At 36.6% G+C, this 19,809-nt stretch overlaps 1 protein-coding gene across 3 annotated transcripts in view; it reads right to left on the bottom strand.

Annotated features, from left to right (window-relative positions):
- Positions 1-2,100: 2,100 nt before the first annotated feature.
- The window catches only part of ATCAY (ATCAY kinesin light chain interacting caytaxin), a 29,964-nt gene continuing 12,255 nt past the window's right edge, over positions 2,101-19,809 (bottom strand). For all 3 annotated transcript variants that reach the window (XM_072405118.1, XM_072405117.1, XM_072405116.1), the window contains exons 6-12: positions 17,094-17,225; positions 12,184-12,270; positions 8,819-8,917; positions 6,877-6,912; positions 6,658-6,723; positions 2,724-2,759; positions 2,101-2,352 (exon numbers count right to left, since the gene is read on the bottom strand). In XM_072405118.1, the coding sequence (XP_072261219.1) occupies positions 2,319-2,352; positions 2,724-2,759; positions 6,658-6,723; positions 6,877-6,912; positions 8,819-8,917; positions 12,184-12,270; positions 17,094-17,225 (490 nt within the window). In that variant the 3' untranslated portion in view covers positions 2,101-2,318. The remainder of the gene's footprint in view (positions 2,353-2,723; positions 2,760-6,657; positions 6,724-6,876; positions 6,913-8,818; positions 8,918-12,183; positions 12,271-17,093; positions 17,226-19,809) is intronic.

The raw sequence follows: 19,809 nt of genomic DNA, 5'->3' as shown, positions 1-19,809 counted from the left end.
AATTATCTTCACTATGTTTCCATTAAGGAATGGCTGTTAATTATGCCTTACTATAGGTGTCGTGAGTAATTTTATGCAATGTTGTATGTGATAACTGAGACACACTGCATTCACGTTCCACCTGTTTATAAAAATGTTTATTTTTTCCTAAAAATCCATAAATATATTTAAATGTGTGCTGGATTGTGTGTCTCCCACTGAGTGCCATGCTTTCCCCTGCAAGTTGCCATGTTACTGCAGGACACGGGCTGACAAGAGCTCTCACATCACCCAGCAGGTGACAAGCTGGCGCTTTTGAAGTTGGATAGCAGGGACACCCAGAAGTTTTAAAGACTGTGATGATTTAACTTGCCACTTGTCGGTTGAACTATTCATCTTCAACTGCAGGTGGCATTTGTCTGTATTTCCCTGGAAAAGGGAATAAACAATTTCAACAAAAATGGAACTCAAAAAGGGCCAGAGTTTGTGCACCTTTAAATTTTTATTCTGAAGTATGCAAGTGTAGAAATGTTTTAAAAAAGAATTTGTTGTCAGCATTTCAAAACAATGCCAATATTTTTTGTCCTAGGTGTTTTTAAAGTATTTTTCTAGCTGCATGTTTGTTTATTGCACAAACTTTATTTGTAAATAGAATAAAAACCCTGTGAGATATGACAGCTACATTTCATTCCTTTTTAAATTAAAAGAAATCTCCTAACTAATGAGATCAAAATTGTAACATGCTGCAGTAAAGAAAATGGAAAGGCATAAAGAAATACTGCAGATAGTCTTGTGCCTTATAGGCAGACATTTGCATACACAAACATACATTTTGCAGTTAGAAGTAATGTCTAAAGCTACATACAGATGCTAGATTTCATCACCTGAATGGATGTGATTGTCTTGGGCACAAATCTAGCATCTATACCTCTGTCCCTCACCTTTGCTTTGATCTATCCTATCCGAATGACCACTACTGGTTTCAATAGGGAGGATGCAGCAGATTGCCCTTCTTTTCTATAGAAAGTACAGGTCTGCCTGTAAAGCACTCATTCTTTGACAGAAATTATAACCAATGATCATTTGCAAGATCATTATTCTTGGGGGTAGATTCCAGGTGCTTAATTCCTATAGATCCGATGATTTACCTTCAGCTGGCTCTTTCATAGTGTATATATATATACACACACACACACAAAGTACACTATATGTATGTTCTTGCATTGATCTGGGTGGTACCATATCTTTTCATAAAGGCAAGCTAAATGTTTTATTTCTGGAAAGTTTTAGGAAGTGACATTTAAAAAAAATTCAGGAAGTGAGGCAGTGCAAATTCAAAATAAAGGGGTTTATTATGTCTTGGTATTTTGATTTTTTTTATCCCAGTTTATGGTGCCCTGTAGCATACATCCCATTATTTTTAATTCTGTATCTCCTGCATTCAGCAAATTTCATCCTGATTTTTGTATCCCATCATCCAATAATTATGTAACTTACTTAAATTTTGCCATTTCCCCTGATTAAGGTTGTTGCGTGAACAGTACTGATCAAAGTTAGTCTTTATTATTTAGGCTTAATGTACCTAATCAGTTTACATTGTATTACCTGTTTGCAGTTCAACATTAACTTTCCTCAAAAGCACTACTAGTAAGTAATACATCCTCTCTTATAAAACAAACCTGCCCCATTGAATTTTATTTTTCTTATATAGTTTTATAGTTACAGTGCTCACATTTTGTGTTTTATGTTTCACTCCACTCATCACAGCAATAAGCCATATAGACTTCTTATGCACCTGTTAACTCTTAGCTTGCCTGTCGCTTGTTGCAGTTAGTTTGTCCTACTTCATGTTTTAGATTGTAAATGGATTGTGTAATTTAATCTCTATTGACTCTAATATCCAAACCTGGTTAGTGCATCTTAATTGCTACTGAATTCATTTTTGGTTCTACTCTTTCCCAATTCACCTATTATTACCTTGCTCAGATATTTGTTATAAGTAATTTTTTTTCAAAAAGTTCTTTTCGGAGCCAGATCATGGCTGCACATACAACCCTCATCTGGTTTCTAATTTTCTCCAATGTGAAATTATAAACATGATGTAAATAAGCACAGCTTAAAAAACTTTTCATTTTTTTATCAATGATGAATGTACATGTACATTGCATGATGGGAGTAGATTATTCACACAAGTGCACCAGAAGAAGGTTTTGGACAATAAATTATTTTCAGGCTGGGTATTGTCTTTGAAATGGAGGTTCAGATTGGAAGATGCAGTAGGAGTCTTTTACCAAGGGTAATTTCATGCTGAGAAGTTGTAGTAAAGTCTTTGGAAGTATTCATTTACAAGCTGAATCATCAGACTGTGGAAAGCTGGAACAGAAAAATACCAAAAAATTATTTATGTGTAAAATTAAGTGAACATAAGTGTTGTGTTTGTGGTTGGTAGGTTTGGTTGGTCATGGAGTCAAACTAAATATAAAAAAATGTTGTATTTTTTGCAAACTATTTGCGTATACATATGTACAACATGAAAAATCTCACTGGTTTTGAATTTCTTCTGTGTTTGGGTGCAATTTTTTTTACAGTAAGTAATAACTGTGATATACTAGGTAAGGATCATGTAAACCAGTTAGAAGGAATAATTACTAAAATAAACTGCTAGTTTGGAACCAGGACTCGTAGTCTCTGGGTGAGCTCCAGTGATAAGATTTATTTTTTTATTTTGTAAATAATGTCAATACCTTGTTGTTTCAACATTTTCTTGTCCTTCTTCTGTCCTGGAGCACAATAAAAATAAAAGCTTAGATCCAAACAATTACACAAATGATGTACCAGAAATATAGCATAAAAAACTGGTGAATTTGGTCTTTAGAGTAATATCGCAATCCCAGTAGCATTATGGAAAACAGGATAACACAGGTAACTGTTCAAAGAAAAACAAAACAGAAATTTAAATTTGTTCATCATCTCCTAGGCTTTTCAGTTACCCAAAGGCATAGGAGAAGAAAGGCCTAAAGAGGAACTAAACTCAAAAAAAATACACTTAAGCTGCGTACACACCTGCAATTTTTCTCGTTGGAAAGGATCTTTCACGATCCTTTCCAACGAGAAAAGACTGCACGATGCATGAACGATGCTGTACATACAGCACCGTTCATGCTCTATGGAGAGGGGAGGGGGAGAGCGACGGAGCGGCACCCTGCTGCGCGCTCTCCCCTTCCCTTTCATTAGGATCGGTCGTCGTCCATCGTCCATGGATCCGCCAGGACGGTCGTCGGACGATGGACGACGACCGACTGTACACACGGCAGATTTTCGCCCGATAATTGGCCGATACCGATTATCGGGCGAGAAAAATTTGCCGTGTGTACGCAGCTTAACCTTCATTCCTGCAGTGCAAGCGATCTGTCCGGAGGTCTGCACCCTTTTTTTTTTTTGCATTTAAAAAACACACATAATTTTTACTTAACATAAAAGGGTTGTCTACCCTTTTATGTAAAATGAAAATTCTGAGCTTAGGTATGCTTTAAGTGTTTAGGTAAGGGCAGATATTTCAAGAGAATAAAACAAAATAATATGCTGTCCAGGCTTTCTTTTTTATAAATAGTTGGGACTACTGTTTAAATTTGAACGAAGCAATTTCTCTATAAGCAAAAAAGCAACCTACCAATACTTTCTAGAGTTATAGAGGACAGTGGGAGATTTTTTCACACATCCCAATAGATAAGGTACTGGGTGGAGATGTAATGTAGTAAGAAACAATATAAACAAAATACCTCCTCCCAATATAGCTTGGGTTATCTCCAAATCAAATGTATAAAATCCCATATTTAGATGATAGTAGTAAAAAACAGCATCTATTGTCAATGTGTATTTTACATAACTTTACAAAATGAAACATGTATGGCAAGTCTGCATCAACTCAGTCAAACATTAAGAGAAATGTTTAGCTTCATAATCTGTTTTGTAAATCTGTAAAACCATTAATTATTGATCTTCTGTCAAGACACCTATTAGCAACCCAATACCTTATAAGACGTGAACTACATATAGGTATGTATTTCACTATAAATTTATTATAAATATAAGACGTTAACCCCTTATTAGTAAAATCTTAATAATTAATGTAAATGGGGTAATTTATTCATAATGCTGAGGGTACTGAGCTGGTAAAGCATGTCTACTTTGCAAATCTTTAAAAATAACTACAAGACCAAATTCTTCACTACATGGAGGAAAAGATTTAAAATATTGCTTAGAGAATAAATGAAAAAATTCTTCTTTTTTCCTAAAATGCAATACCGACTAAAAATATTGGATCATCAGTTTTAACCCATAACAATGTATATTTGGTTGGGGAAAAGAAAGAACAATTTTAAGTGGGACATAGACTGTTATTTAACACCTTAGGTGTTTTTTTTATCCAAAACACCTAGTTGATTAGAAAGTGTGTCCTTCTACTCACTTTTAGTTCTTGGATTGTGGAGCCACCTCAATGTACATTGACAAATATTATGTGAAGAAGAAAGCAAGAGGTTTGAAGCTCACTAGTTTTGTATAAGGGTTCATTATGTATTTTTGCAATTTTTGATCAATACATACTTACATTGAACAAATATACAGTATTTTACCTCTGTCCTGTTACCAATTCACAGGACAACGGTGTTTCATACTATACAGGGGTATATCTATATATACATTGCATAAACTCCAACGTGAGTCTACCCCAATTGTTATATACAGGCCCTGCTTGGGCACTAGACAATAGTTTCTATCAGGAATATATTGTTAGTAAATCTTGATTTATAATAACAATCAAGGTACACCTCCCCCGTTTGTTGGACTTGCCATTATAACTACTGTTTGTTGTTGTTGTGATAATGAACTATGAATACAATTGATTATTTGCCAAAAAAAACCCTCCTCTATTTTTGTCCTTTTACTAAATTATCCCAAGGGTTGGAAAACTAGCCCACTAAGTAAGGCCACTCTCACATCTGTCTACACCAGAAAAACACCTTCTTCATTTAAGTGATAAACTGCAATGCATTTCGCCAACGATTAGGCTTCCTCAGGGATAAATTTTGTCAATGAACTTTACAGTCAGTAGTAAAGGTCATATACAAAGGTAACAATAGATGCTGAGAACAAATAGGTGGAGGTTAGGACAGTCTCCGTTGTAGATGTTGCTGTGTGCAAATAAATTCTAATGTAGCTTGTGCTAGGCATCACAAGTTATACATATGCTGAGTTTTATATAGAGGGTAGTTGGTATTCTTTATTCAAAAGAGGGTACATTCATCCATCAAATATGTGTTTATGCCGAGAACCTAGCATTGCCGTCCATTTAGAACTGATATGCACACAGCAACATCAGCAGCAGCAGAGACTCTCCCAACTTCCACCAAAAAACCCTGTAAATTTCCATCAGTAGTTCATCAGGTCCTAATGATTTCCTATTACTAGGAAAAGAAGCGACTGCAGTGGTAAATTCCTCCAAATTTATAGACGATTCAAGAGTAGCCCGATGCTTTCATGATAAACAGAACAAAAAACTCATCTACATACTGAAATAAATATAATTAGTATAGGAGACCTACAAAGAATAAATGGGCCCATACTAATGTTACAGTTCTTGCAACATGTCAGCAAAAGAGGAGAAAAGGGTCCGACTGGAGAGGATACATTTTCAACAGTGAAGTTGGTGATCCAGCAAAGATCACCAGGATTCAGATCTATTCCAGGATTCAAAACATTTGCTAGCAAATAGCAAATTACTTTGAAGAAATCCATTCCAGGTTTTCTGGATCACCCAGCTTCACTGATTAAAGTGTATCCTCTCCTGCCTTGGAGAGCTTTAATGAATAAGGCCCATTTTCACCATTCTTGGTTTAAAGATGGTAAATGTGACATGGCTCTTTGTGTATGCCAGCCATATTTCCTAATATAAGTACCAGTAAATTCCTCATATTGATAATATTCTCATGTAACAAATTCAAAATACAATTTTCTATTAGCCATTTAATATGACACCAGAGATCCAATTTTGGAGCCTCAGTCAAAACAGTGACAAAATAGTGACATCATGATGCCAGAACGCGCTCACAGTCCCTGTCCAGAGACACAACCTGTCCACTTCCCTGAGCCTGTAATCTGTACAAGAGACCTGGTCCACGGCTCCCTCCCAGTGGTCCCTCCCAGTGGGATCCTTCTCCTAACCCCGCTTGGGGGTGCAGCGGCCAGAGCCGCGGACCACCAAAGTTTCCTTACTGACCACCGGTTGGCGACCGCTGCTTTAAGGTTCTGAATCTCACTTGTTTTCCCAAATTGTCAAATTGTTCAAATTAGGAAATGGACTGCTTCCAGACAAATACAAAATAACAGATACAGGCACCAAAGCTGCAGGGAGCAGCATATCTCTGAGGAAAGCAGAATACCTGTCAGATGCCAAAGTCAAATGAACAGGCTCCAGGATTACTCATAAATGAACCTAGAAAGTGCAAAAAGTTTAGGAAGGAGACACAACACCAGAACACACTTATCCACATAATACACTCTTTCACATTGTACCTAGACATTTGAAAGCTCATAAAACCACCCCAGTTCATTCTAAAAATGAATAAGTCTATTCAAACTGTTAGATGTTACAAAACGTTACATAGCAAAGATACATACTTGATAGCTGTTGCATTGTACATTGGAAAATTTTCTGTTTCTTTTGGCCTATTCTCAAACTGAACACTGCAATTAAAAAAAATATTGGTATAGAAAACTACAGAACAGCAAATATAGCAAAATGGCTAAAAATAAAACAGTTAAAACTGTTAAACAGTGAAATAGTAACAGTAAAAAAAACATAAATGTAAACAGAAAACTATTTGATGCATTTTATACCTTTCGCTTCTGGCTTTCATTCTTTCTTCATCATACCTATGGTTAAAAAGGGAAACAAATACAAATTTTCATTAGTGCAGAAACAAATACCTAGTTCTAAAGTTGCATTTTTCAATTAAATGTAAAGGAATGCATCATGTTCACTTCATGCTCATCATGTTACAATAAAATGTTTGTTTTCTTTGCAAACCTAATGTTCAACTTATTGTGAATGAGGTGAAGACGTGCTCTCTCTTTACTCTATTTTGAGTTTTCCTCACACATGGTTAGCTGGGGCAGCACAGTGGCCCTGGCAGCGCTAGGTCCCAGGCTTGAATAGGACACTATCTGCATAGATTTTGCAGGTTCCCCCCGTGTTTGCATGGGTTTCCTCCAGGTACTCCGGTTCCCCCTGACATTCCAAAAACATGCAGTTAGGTTAATTGGCTTCCCCCTAAAATTGACCTTAGACTGTAAAAAAGATATATGATTATGACATTAGATTGTGAGCCCTGTTGAGAGACAGCTAATTACATGATTATGGACTTTGTAAAGCACTGCATATTATGTTGACGCTATATAAATACTGTATAATAATAATAATGGTTAGACATTCTTTACAAAGTACTCCTTACTCCTTTACACCTTTTAGCAACCACATTAATTTAAATGGGTACATAAAAAAAATTATATACAACTGGGCACACAGTATACACATGAATTTTACAAAGCTGTGAATGCACACAAGCACAGCAACATTTGGTTGATTATATTTTCTCCGACTTGTTCTCAAATAAAGTCTAAATAAAGATTATTTTTTGTTAATAAACTGTGTGCTGGTCACAATTTCCTTGTATATACAGTTTTCATGTTATGGAGGGTACCATCCTCTGCTCACTTCAGCATCTTGGGTAAACACAGAGAACACAGAGCATGTAGCTAGTATGATGTGCTAGCTTTGTTTTCATAACTGGACCCTATAGGCATGTACATTTGGTGTCTCTCCTGTTAAGATATCCACAAATTTACACAAAACTTTTCCTTGGAATAACGTGCCAAAGTATATTGTTATACTGTGTAAAATAACTAGAATGATTGCTTGAGCTAATACTGTAAAAATAAATGTGTGGCCAATTGACATACGTTGCTTCTTCTTTGTCCCTCTATCTGTAGGATCTATGCCTACTGTGTTTATGGAAGACCTAGACCTGCACAGTACAGAATGTACACAGCATACATAGCATACACAGAACATAAAACAGGAAATAAATATGAAGGTAACCAATAGCATGTACCTAAAAGCATACATTGCACAAAATGCACACCACTCATGGGACACAGCATGCACAGCTCAGATTTCTGTTTACATTCACAGAATTTTCATCGTACACAAGGCACACAGCATGTGCAGTACAAACAGGGTGCAGCATTATTTATTCCTTCTAAATATTGTATCTGTTGTACAAATCATCATAATAAATTTGCAATAAAGACCCTGCATTGCCATGCTAGTTCTCTGGCTGTGATGATGACCTTTTTTACCTTTATTAGGAATCAACTGGAATAATTATGCAAATAAAAAAGCAACATTTTGAAAGGTTCTTATTTACATCCTTATTTTGGGTCAACTGTTAAAGAACTGAAAAAAGAAGGTCATCCTTACAGCTAGGTATCATGTATTTTCAGCATCAATGTAACACCGTGGTTGAGCCAAACTCATATAGTCATCTTTATTATGCCAACATAGTTGAGTTCAGTAATTATCAGCATGATTTGTGTAGCCTAACTAAGGATGGCTTTAAGACACTTGTGCAGCCAAAAATTCATTGCCACTCATCATGTTTCAGATGACTAGTATTGTGTAAGTGACATAACTAATGACATTTACAATTCATTAAACAATACCATTCCAAATTGGCTTTCTAGCACCCAATTTGCTAGCCATATGATATTATCAACTTACTGAAAGACGCATTCCGGAATATGTACATTTTCCATGGGAATGATTTGCTCCAGTTCTTCCAGGCTATGCACATACTGTATCTTGTTGATAAATTTTGCACTGAATAAGCGGCAAAAGAAGACAAAGGTGTATGAATAACAACAAATCAAACTAACCAGACATAAAAAACAAGGGATTTTTTTATATTGATAGAGTATGGTGAAAAAAAAGCTCACTATGTTTTTTAAGTATGGCAGTACAACTGGCACTATGAGGGTTTTAAAATGGTGCATCACTGTATTTTTGCCTTTTTACATATCTGTTCTTAGCTCTGCAAAAAGTATTTGTTCTGTACTGTACCATTTATATGTTTATTTTATGTAACCTAAAAACAGGTTAAGGAGAGTTAAAAAAAAGCATAGGGCAGTGTACAGTAACCACAAATTTTAATTGAAGTTTTGGTTTCTTTATTTCTGTTGACTTTGTGATAATTTCTTTCTGCTTGACTATACATGTAATTCAGTATTGAAAATATCTGGAACAAAAAAATGAACTGGATAGTGGAGAGTTTCAGGTCAGATTTACAAGTGGTGAGTTAGGGTGCTACTCAAAATGATAATCATTGTGTTGCGCATTATCATGCTTTTTGGTTACTTTATTGCAACATTCAACTGGGTTAAAAAGCTGATCTTCCAGTTAAAAACAATATATCTAGTACGGATCTGAACACTTAATAATTTCTGCCCACATATGTCACCTTAGCAGAGGCATTTATTATGCATTAGTGTCAAAATAAGATGCTTTAGAATTTATTCCAGGAGGAAGTGGTATCAATAAAAAGTTAAAACAATACAATGCAAATACTGTTTAGGATAAGCATCAAGTAACAAGTCTGTAAAAATTGTAGCAAAAAAGAAAGCACTAGATTATATATGTCTTTTTAACACTTTCAAATTATTTAGATTAAATTGTGTATTTGTCAAAAAAGAGATGTCCCTCTCCTATTCAGTCTTCAGACATATGTTGAAGACTGAATTTACACCAATTTCTTATTTTTGGTATTGTTTTTGACACATGGACATCATGTCAGATGGAGTCACACTTTTCACCCAATGACAGGCCTTCATCTAACCTATTCCTTAGCATTGCTATTCCCAATTGTCCTAAAAGAGCTCCTAAATTGCAGAGACATTTAAACAATAATGTAATATGACATTATCTTTAGACAGTACTGCTTCTTAAAAAGGAACTAATATTATTATTATTATTATTATTATTAATAAACTAAACTATTATTGAAATAAACTTAAAACTGGCCAAAAAAATAGACTTACCTTCAACCCTGCAGGGCAGTCCAATCAATTCAGGGGTTTCTTGCATTGGGTCCCACGTTGTCCCGGCATGCGTCCCATGGCCAGCGCTACAGGCGCCACCATCTTCTCCTCTTCTTTCTGGTTCTTCATCCTACATCACCTGACCCAGATGCGGGATCGGGTGATGTAGGATGAAAAAACATTTTTTTGATCTGACTGTGCATGCGTGGAATCGGAAAATTTTTCTATTTCCGCGAAAAGGCTACAGCAAGAAGTTGCAGAAGGAGCACCCAAGAGCCTCCCAGGAAAGGTGACGTAGGTATTCTGGGAAGCTTTGAGCCTAGGCGATCGAGAATTAGTGGGCGGTGCTGCACTTTTTTTTATCTTTAAAAAAAAGGGTGTTGCACTTAAAAAAAAAAACAACAGACTTTTTACCTTACATAAAAGGGTTGTCTACACAAAAAAAAAAAACACAAAAATCTGTTAAAAAAAAAAAAAAAGTTAAACATATAACTGTACAGTAGCATACTGTACAGTAGTATATTATATCAAGATTTTCTTGTATTGGACTCAATACAGCTATTTTATATTGAATCCAATACAAAATTATTTGAATTTCCCGTCAATCCTCCTGCCCGCACAGACGCATGCACCAACGTCACTGCGAAACCCTGGAGGTCGTCTCTGCACACGCCGGGAGAAGATCGAAGGAGGAAGACATGTCTGGAGGAGCTGCGAGGACCAGCAGGACACTGGGGGATGATAACGGATCAAGGTAAGTGGGTTTTTTTATGTTTTAAGTGACCCTGAGTGAGACTCGGGATTACCGCTTTTTGCATGGAAAATCCACCTCGAGTCACACTCTGGATTACCGCTAGGGGGGTTAATTGTCTATATCTAACCAACAATCTAAACCGAATCTGTCATTTGGGATTTTTTTTTTACACTTCTTTTATGACAAAGACACATACATGTACTTTAAAGTGGGCAGTGAATTAAAGAACATCTGGATTTGAGACTTAACAAGTTTTTCAAAAGAGCAGGAAGTCAGTTTAAAAGAATTCAATACATTTACAACCCCTCAGTTTTTCTCTAAATATTACGGGTAAAAGAAAAATAAGTACACAGATCGAAATTAAATACAAAAAGTGTAATAAAAATCGCAATACTTTGTGCAGAGCATGGACATAATTTTAAAATGATTGTAAGGAATTTTTACTTTGCACATAGCCTAAAGGACTGCCCATGTGAGTCTTTAGATTCATGCTACATTACAACTGTGACATCATATTGATAGAATATTTAACACTTGTTAATCATCATCTTACTAGGAGCACATTGATTCCTGGTCTGCAGATGACATGATTTCTAAAAAGTGGTTAAAAAAGCTGGAATAGATAAAACTAAACCACAATAGACAGCATGTAGCAGACATAATTAAGGTGTCTTTATGTCTGATTCATTTATTTTTGTAGAGCTTCTATTGCAGCAACGACATTCCAGTTTACAGATGTAGACCTAGCTTCTTAAGTTGAGAATGAGACCTGCCACTACCAAATCCTACTGCGATAGGCAGTCTTACTGGTCAATACCGTGGTTTGGAAGGCAAAGGGGAGTATTGCCAACGATGTATTTTTTGCTACCTCTTTTTTGTAGATTTGGTGGTGAGGAGGTAAAACCTCTGTCAGTTTTTATGTTTGTCTGTGTTTATGTTAGGTAGATAATATTGTCCCTCTAATTGTCCTGATCACCAATGTCAAAGAGAAGGAAAGCGAAGGTTAATACAAACGTTTACATTGCTACCAGAACTGCAACGTAAATCTTCCGATGTGTATATTTGTCCTGATGACAACTGTTTAAGAAGAGGCATAATTCACAATGAAAATATATCCTCTTACCCTTTTGAGTATGTACTGTATGCCAGGAGGTGAAGGGAAATCTCCCTAATGAGACTCGTATGACAAACAAAAGCATATATAACAGGTCTGGAAATAAGTTAGGGAGGTAGGAACAATAAGGTGAGGTAAAAGGGAGGCGACAAGGACCACTGCAAGGTTTTTGTTAGCTGTTAACCTTATAAATGGTCTGGAGATTGCCAATACTGTCCTGATAAACCAGGATGGGTGGACGATAATTAAAGATTTCAGATTTTTTCTCAGCCTGTAAGAAAAGAAAAATAATTTTAGTCCAAATTTATGTTAGCCACAAAATAAAATGTGAAATTTTTTTTTAATAAGCCTGCCACATATGCAGAAATCATTTTAAGAACATAGAGATCAGGGATGGAAAAGGGACAGTTTTAGTACTAAAAATACATATACATGACCATTAAAATAGCCTTGATTGTTTTCGTTTGCCTCCTCTTGGTGAGGTAAGTTCACAGTGTTCTTAATGTTGCTTGCTTTTTTGCAATTTATTTCAACTACCTAAATTAACTGCTTTGAGTCACCTATATCTTTATTCACTAAATAGTAAATTGCAGAAATGAATGCGAATATGTATGTGACGAAGGGTGTAAGAATGCGACCTAGGAGGCTGCAAGATGATTCTAAAGGCATTAAATACAAATATTTGAAATCCAGACTGGCCCAAGACCTTGAAGGCTTGGGCCACCTTAAAATGTAAACAAGTAGCCAGGGCTGCATGGTCACATGCTGCCCATATCGTTCTAATTTCCTTGCCTACTTATTGACTCTTTATAACTCTTAAATCTATCATGGGATGCCAAGAGGAAAAGTAAAAAAATGAATCATTAATCTAAATTGGCACACTATCTATATGATTGTGGAGGCAACCTGGTTTGATCTATGAGCTCCTGTTCCCTGTTAACTGGCCTCAAAATATCATTTCATACCCTCTTCTAACTATCAGTCCTTAGAAAGTAAAGCTCAATTTGGTAATTTCTTCCTGTGTTTCAAAATAATAACAAGCAAACCAAGTCTAACTTCTTTTTTTCATCATTTTCTTCTCATCTCATTATCTTCTGCTGGCTCCTCCAAAATGGTGGAAGGGAAAATGAGAACGGGAAACGAGATAGCCAGTTTTCATACTTTGCCAATTCCCAACTTGTGCCCCCACCCCAAAGTATCAACAATACATCTGACAAAAGAAATCCAGAGTATATCCCAGATTATATTAGCAAACTCAATACCTTTGATTGTTTTAAGAAAAATGGGATGCATTTCTAGATGTAAAGAATTTAGAATAAGAAAAAAAACATGCTTTTAAGGCTTTTCTCGCCTACCGCAGGATCAATTGCAAATGGGCATATGGGTTTCTGTCTGGAATATGCAGGGTTTTCCTATGTTTATTTGTTTATTAATTTCCTTTTGGTTTAATTCAAAAGGTTTTTTTCAGTCCGATTATTTGTTGCCTCTTCTCCTCGTGGAGCACAAACCCTGCTGTCTCCAATAGAGGCGCGGGGCTGAACTCCCAATGACAAGTGAGAGTTTGTGCTCTATGTGCTGCAGGCATCCTTGGTGACAGGCTGGTCCTTTCAGTCTTGTCTATCTTTACATCATTTCCTGTGTGCGCAGTATTTTGTGCCCCATGTGGGACGCGGACACTGAGCACTGGCACACTTAAAGGAGATGGTGAGTTGAACGGCTAGCTGTAACACCTATGGGTTTTTCCCTGATCCTGGAGCTAGGTTTTCATCTATTGAAAGCTGTACATTTTATTTAATGCAAGTTGTAAACAGGAAGCAAAAACAGGAAAGATAAAAACATTTAATTTTAAGAGAGCAAATTTTTAATTTTTAAGGGTGGCTTGGGCTGGGAGGGAATATTGTCCTCAAAGAACACACATGGGAATGTTTCAAGTCTGTTCTACACAGCTACACTGCTAAATATATTCCGAAGGGTAATACGTTCAAGAGGCTAAAAAAAAAATTCTGGCTTACAGCTAATGTTAAAAAAGCCATAAAGAATAGGAGACAATATATAAGGGATAATAATAATAAGGGCATTCTGAAAATATAAAAATGAGGAATCACCTTCATCATGAAAATTATAAAGAACAGAAAAATGTAAAAAGGAAATAAAATGTGCAAAACTTCAATATTAAAGACAGATTGCAAAAGAAAGGCAAAGCCCCAAAATTAAAAAAGAAAATAATAGTAAAAAGATCAGATCTGAGCATGTAGGCCACTTAAAGGATGTCTGGGGTTGTTAACTGGGGAAAAAGAAAAAGCAGGTTTCCGTGCCAATAGCAATGTCACTGCCTTAAACTAGGCCATATTGGCTCAAAATTGATATGAATAAGAAATAGTTGGATAAAATTAAGGTTGATAAAGTACCAGGACCTGATGGATTACATCCATGTGTCTTCAAAGAGCTGAACTCAGTTAATTCAAAATCATTGTTTCTAATTTTTAGATATTCTTTCATCACTGGCATGGTACCAATAGATTGGAATAAGGCTAATGTGGTTCTTGTTTTTAACCTCCCTAGCGGTAACCCCGAGTGTGACTTGGGGTAGAAAAAAGTTGCTAAAAGCGGTAACCCCGAGTCACACTCGGGGTAGGTAATCTTATGGGAGCTAATAGTAAATAGAGTCTTACCTGATCCACTGGTGTCCTGCGTCGTCCATCGCCACGATCTCCGTCTTCTTCTCTCGTCCTGCGGCCGGCTTTCGCATCTGATGAGTCACCGGGGAGTTCCCGGTGACGACGGTGCGTGTGTAAGTTGCCAGCGGGGTCGGGCGGGACATTTAAAATCCATTTGTATTGCATTCAATACAAAATAACTGTATTGAATGCAATATATTGGATTTATATATGTAAAAGCAATACATTGTTTTCAAGAACATTTATTTTACAGTAAATATATTAGTATGAGTATAATATGTATTTTTTTTTTAAAATTAAAACGTTTTTTTTAAAATATATAGATGTTTTAATTTATTCAAAATATTATTTTTACATGATTTTGTGTTTTAAACTTTATTATACTCATACTATTATAATATACTGTAAGAAAAATTTCATGAAAAACAATGTCCTGCTTTTAGACATATAAAACCAGAAAAAAATGAACCGCTAGGGAGGTTAAAAAGGGAGCTAAGTCATTACCAAATAATTGTAGATCAGTAAGTTTAACTTTTATAGTTGAAAAGATCCTAGAAAGTTTGATAAAGAACCAAATATAAGAGTTTCCGCTAGAAAATAATATTATAAGTAATAGTGAGCATGGATTCAAGAAAGCTCAAAGTTGTCAAACAAATATACTCTCTTTTATTAAAGAAGTAGCAAACAGGTAAACAGTGGAGTAGGAGTTGATATAGTGTACTTGGACTTTGCTAAAACATTTGATGCACTACCTCACAGTTAATATGCAATTTAGGGTCTACTGGTTTAGAAAATTCAATCTGTAAATGGATAGAGAACTGGCTCAAAGACCACACCCAGAGAGTAGTGATTAATAATTCATACTCTGCATGGTCTAAGGTTATTAGTGGGTACCCCAAAATGATATAGAGTTTGGGAATAAAAGTACCATTTCTGTGTTTGCAGATGACACCAAACTATGTAATGGAATTAATTCCATGCAGGATGTCTATAATCTACAAGCAGACCTGAATGTATTGTTTGATTGGGCAGCCAAGTGGCAAATGACATTATTGAAAAAAGTAAAGTTATGCATTTGATGGCTAACAACATGTATGCATCATACTGTCTAGGGGGAATACATTTTGGGGAGAAAAAAAAAGAGAAAAGATCTGGGGGTTTTGGTAGATCATAGACTTAATAATAGCATGCAATGCCAAGCTGCAATATCTTAAGCTAGCAAAACACTATCTTGTATTAAAGAAGAATAGACTTCAGAGATGGAGATTTAATCCTGCCCCTGTACAAAGCATTGGTCAGACCACATCTGGAATATGCAGTCCATTTTTGGGTACCAGTTCACAAAAAGGATATGGTGAAAGTGGAGAGAGTGCAGAGAAGGGCAACTAAAGTAATAAAAGGAATGGAGGAGCTCAGCTATGAGGAGACATTAGCTGAACTGAATCTATTCTCCCTTGAGAAGAGACATTTAAGGGGGGATATTATAACCCTGTATAAATATATAAATGGTCTATATAGAGAACTCTGTTCCAAAATATTCACTTTAGGGTCATTACAAAGGACAAGGGGCACTCCTTGCATCTAGAGGAAAAGAAAATTAATCTCTGGATAAGGAAGGGATTCTTCACAGTAAGGTCTGGGAAATTTTGGAATTGGCTCCCTCAGGAAGTAGTTTTAGCAGGTACTATAGATTTAGGAAAAAGCTGGATGCTGGGAATTACATTTTTAAAGTAAAGATAACAGAGACTGTTGATCCAGGGAATATCTGATTACCTCACAGGATCAGGAAGGATTTTTTTTACCAAATTACCAACTACCAAGGGTTTTTTTTTTGCCTTCCTCGGGATAAACTATGTCTTTAGGGTTTTTCTCTGGGATACATTTATTTCCCTAGTGTTTAAACTTGATGGACTTATGTATTTTTTAACCTAACTATGTAACTATAAATTTTTTGATTAGATACTTGTATATACATGTTTTTAGAGCTATTTTGGCTATAAACCTCATTGGGCATTGAAAGTTTTGTGATAATCTTCACCAGTCTGTTTTCTTCTCTGCCTCCCTGACATGTTGCTGCTTCTTCAGTGTATGAGAGTAGAGGTGGATCAGATTCTGTGTGAGTGTGTGTCTGAAGTATATAGTTTGCAGTATTTTACTATAAGATGATAAAATGTGAAAATGTTGGATGGTTTGATTCCTAAAAAATCTCATTGATATTTGCCTTTGTTCTAACTTGAAATAGGATGTGGCATCATGATAACTTATAGAGGAGCAGACAAGAAACATTTTCATTTATTACCACTTTTACCATTTTTATTTATTACTATACATTTCCTCCATGCATTATGCCCATTGGTATATGTATGCATTCTTTCCAAATAACAAAAATCGTTTTGTAAGCACAAACTGGACTGACCTCCTATCAATCATCTGGTAGCATTTCTTCAGCCATCCTAACCCAGGCATTCTCCTTCGAGGTGTGGCACCATTTAAGTAAATAATCATGTAATCCTCTGCCACCAGCAGCTCCAGACTGCTTATTATGTAACTGCCAAAAAAAAATAAAATAAAAAAAAATAAAGAATGAAATCCAAGAAGGTCTAAAGAAAGACCTGTTGTTTTTTTATTCTTTATTTGGTATGATTGAAAAACAAGAAAAATGTATACAGACCAAAATAAAGAAAAAAAAAGACATGTTAAGGCCACAGTGGTAAGCATGTGATATTACATACAAATCCAGAGCTATGTCTGAAAAAAACATAAAACAATTCCAAACGAATTATGAAACAGAATCATCAACTTTGAAAAACAAAGACAACTAGAATTGCAATACGGTCTGAATATAATAAAAAGCTATATGGGGTGAAAATGACATTTCTGGTGCCATATATACTAGAGGTAAGGTCCTCCATGTGCTTTATCTCAGTTACTCTCTGCAACCGAAGCCCAATAGTAGGAGGGTAATTTACTTTCCATAACAGAGGATTACACAACTTGGTAGCAGTAAATAAATGCTTAAGAACCGACTTAAAGATAAATCTTCAGGGGGCGTCCTCCGTATTGGAGCAGATAGAAAGCTGGATCTGGGGCGGGGGCAGTCCTGTCCATCTAAGATGGCTAAAAGCTCCACAATAGCACTGGCCTTTAGTGACGAATTCTACAGCTCTAAGCCATCTTCTAACCTCTACACTCATGGATTATTCTCACCACAAGTCTGTGAATCCATGACCAAGATGAAGTAGAGAAAAGGGCAAAATTGTGCCAAAGAAGCTCACAAATTTCCTTGGTCCAATTACCCTAATTCTCCAGGGAAAATCTCAGTATCCATTGTGAAGGAAATGCTGCTCTCTGTAAAACAATCCCTGCAACAGGACCTTCCATGTTTGAACAAATCAATCAGTCTGTACTCACCCATATTAAGAGGATCTAACACATAGAAGACAAGATGGGCGAGTTTTCACAAGCCCACAGTGACTTAGTGGATGTCAATGTTGACTACGCCAAAGATATCCAGTGACTTAAAGAAAGCTGTTTCTATCAGAATAGGATAGTCTGACAACCACTGTTGCTTTTAATAAAACTGAATATTTATAATAGATAGATACTAAATTTTGGCACCTTCAGACAAAACATATGTACAAAACAACCACATAATCAATGTAATTCAGTAAATAGAGGCAGAAGTGGATGAGAAAAGACATTAAAATTACTGATTGGCTCCTACAAGGCTGTATTAACATAAATAAAATGAATGTACTACCTCGATTTCTCTAGATTTTTCAAACCCTACCAATCAAAATTCCGGGCTTATTTTTTAGAACCCTCTCTTCTAGGATCTTTACTTTTTTATGACAAAACAAGTGCCCCAGAATGAGTAGAACCCTACTCATTGACAGTCCAAATAATTGGGTGTCCATGGAACAATCTTTCCCCCCAACTCCCTTAAATCTGCTGCCATTGCTACTCACCGCCATACCAGGACATAACCTACACCCTACTCCAGGTCATACTTGGGACCTGTGCACCAGGAACTTTCATTAATTGGGCCTCCCACCTTCACCCTTACCTCTATTCCCTGTCCTTGGCATCCCTTCCTTTCCGCCTGGAATAGAAGACCTGGTCATTACAAGGTTGGTGTCAGCTGGCAAATGTAGAGCCTAGCACTTTCTCCAGGCTGAAAGGTGGGTTGGGAGGGACGAAATGAGCACCGAGTCACTGGGATATGGTCCGAACTTCAGGAGGGCAGTGCAGCTCTCCCATTTTTTACATACACTTTACCCTAGTGAAGGTTTCTCCAGATCCCTCACACCTTTGAAACAACTTTGCATTAGGGCGGGGAGGATGCGGCACACTCTATCAGTACTTTATGCTCCTACTCCCCTGCATATTTTTCAGCCTGGGATTCCGATTTGGGGTTCACTCTGTCAGGAGAACAGAAAGAGAGGGTTCTAATGTGGACTCGCAAAGCTTCCAAGCAGGTTCCAAGAATCCAGTTCCAAATATTATCCAGATTGTACCATACTCCCGAGAAACTCCACAGATGTCTTCCAGGTGTGTCTGATCAGTGTTGGTGATGTCAGACAGTGGTAGGTTACATTCTTTATATTTTCTGGGAATGTCTGAGTTTGCAATATTTTTGGTCAAACATCAGGGACATTGTTCAGCAGATGACATTTGTACCAATCCCTGATGACCCTGCTTTCGTAATTCGTAATTCTTTCTCCCAATGTACTGACCCCCCACTAGTTTGCCTGTGGCTGCAGAGAGGTAATGAGATCCATCATTTGGAGGACCTGACCTCCTCCATCTGAGGGACAAATAGGAAATTCTTTAATATATGGTTTTACTGGTCTCATTTCAGAACTTCCGTGGAAGACAGTAGCCACCAGGGCTCATCATGATCTGATAAGTCTGATTTACAGACTTCTCACTATACATCAAAAAACATGTAATACCATTCTACGAAGTCAGATACCCTTATCACCAACCTGTCCCCTGGCCTCTATACCCTTCCTCATTCTGTCTATACGGGCCAGATTGATAATTCATTTACCCTACAGGTTTGGGGCCATCGGGTTCCTCGCATGATTCTAGCTTCAGCCATCACGCTGAATACATTCCTAAGGTACCCA

This window comes from Pyxicephalus adspersus, chromosome 3 (assembly GCF_032062135.1).
Source record: "Pyxicephalus adspersus chromosome 3, UCB_Pads_2.0, whole genome shotgun sequence".
In the NCBI taxonomy this organism is placed as follows: domain Eukaryota; kingdom Metazoa; phylum Chordata; class Amphibia; order Anura; family Pyxicephalidae; genus Pyxicephalus; species Pyxicephalus adspersus.
This window is presented reverse-complemented; position numbering and strand designations above follow the sequence as displayed.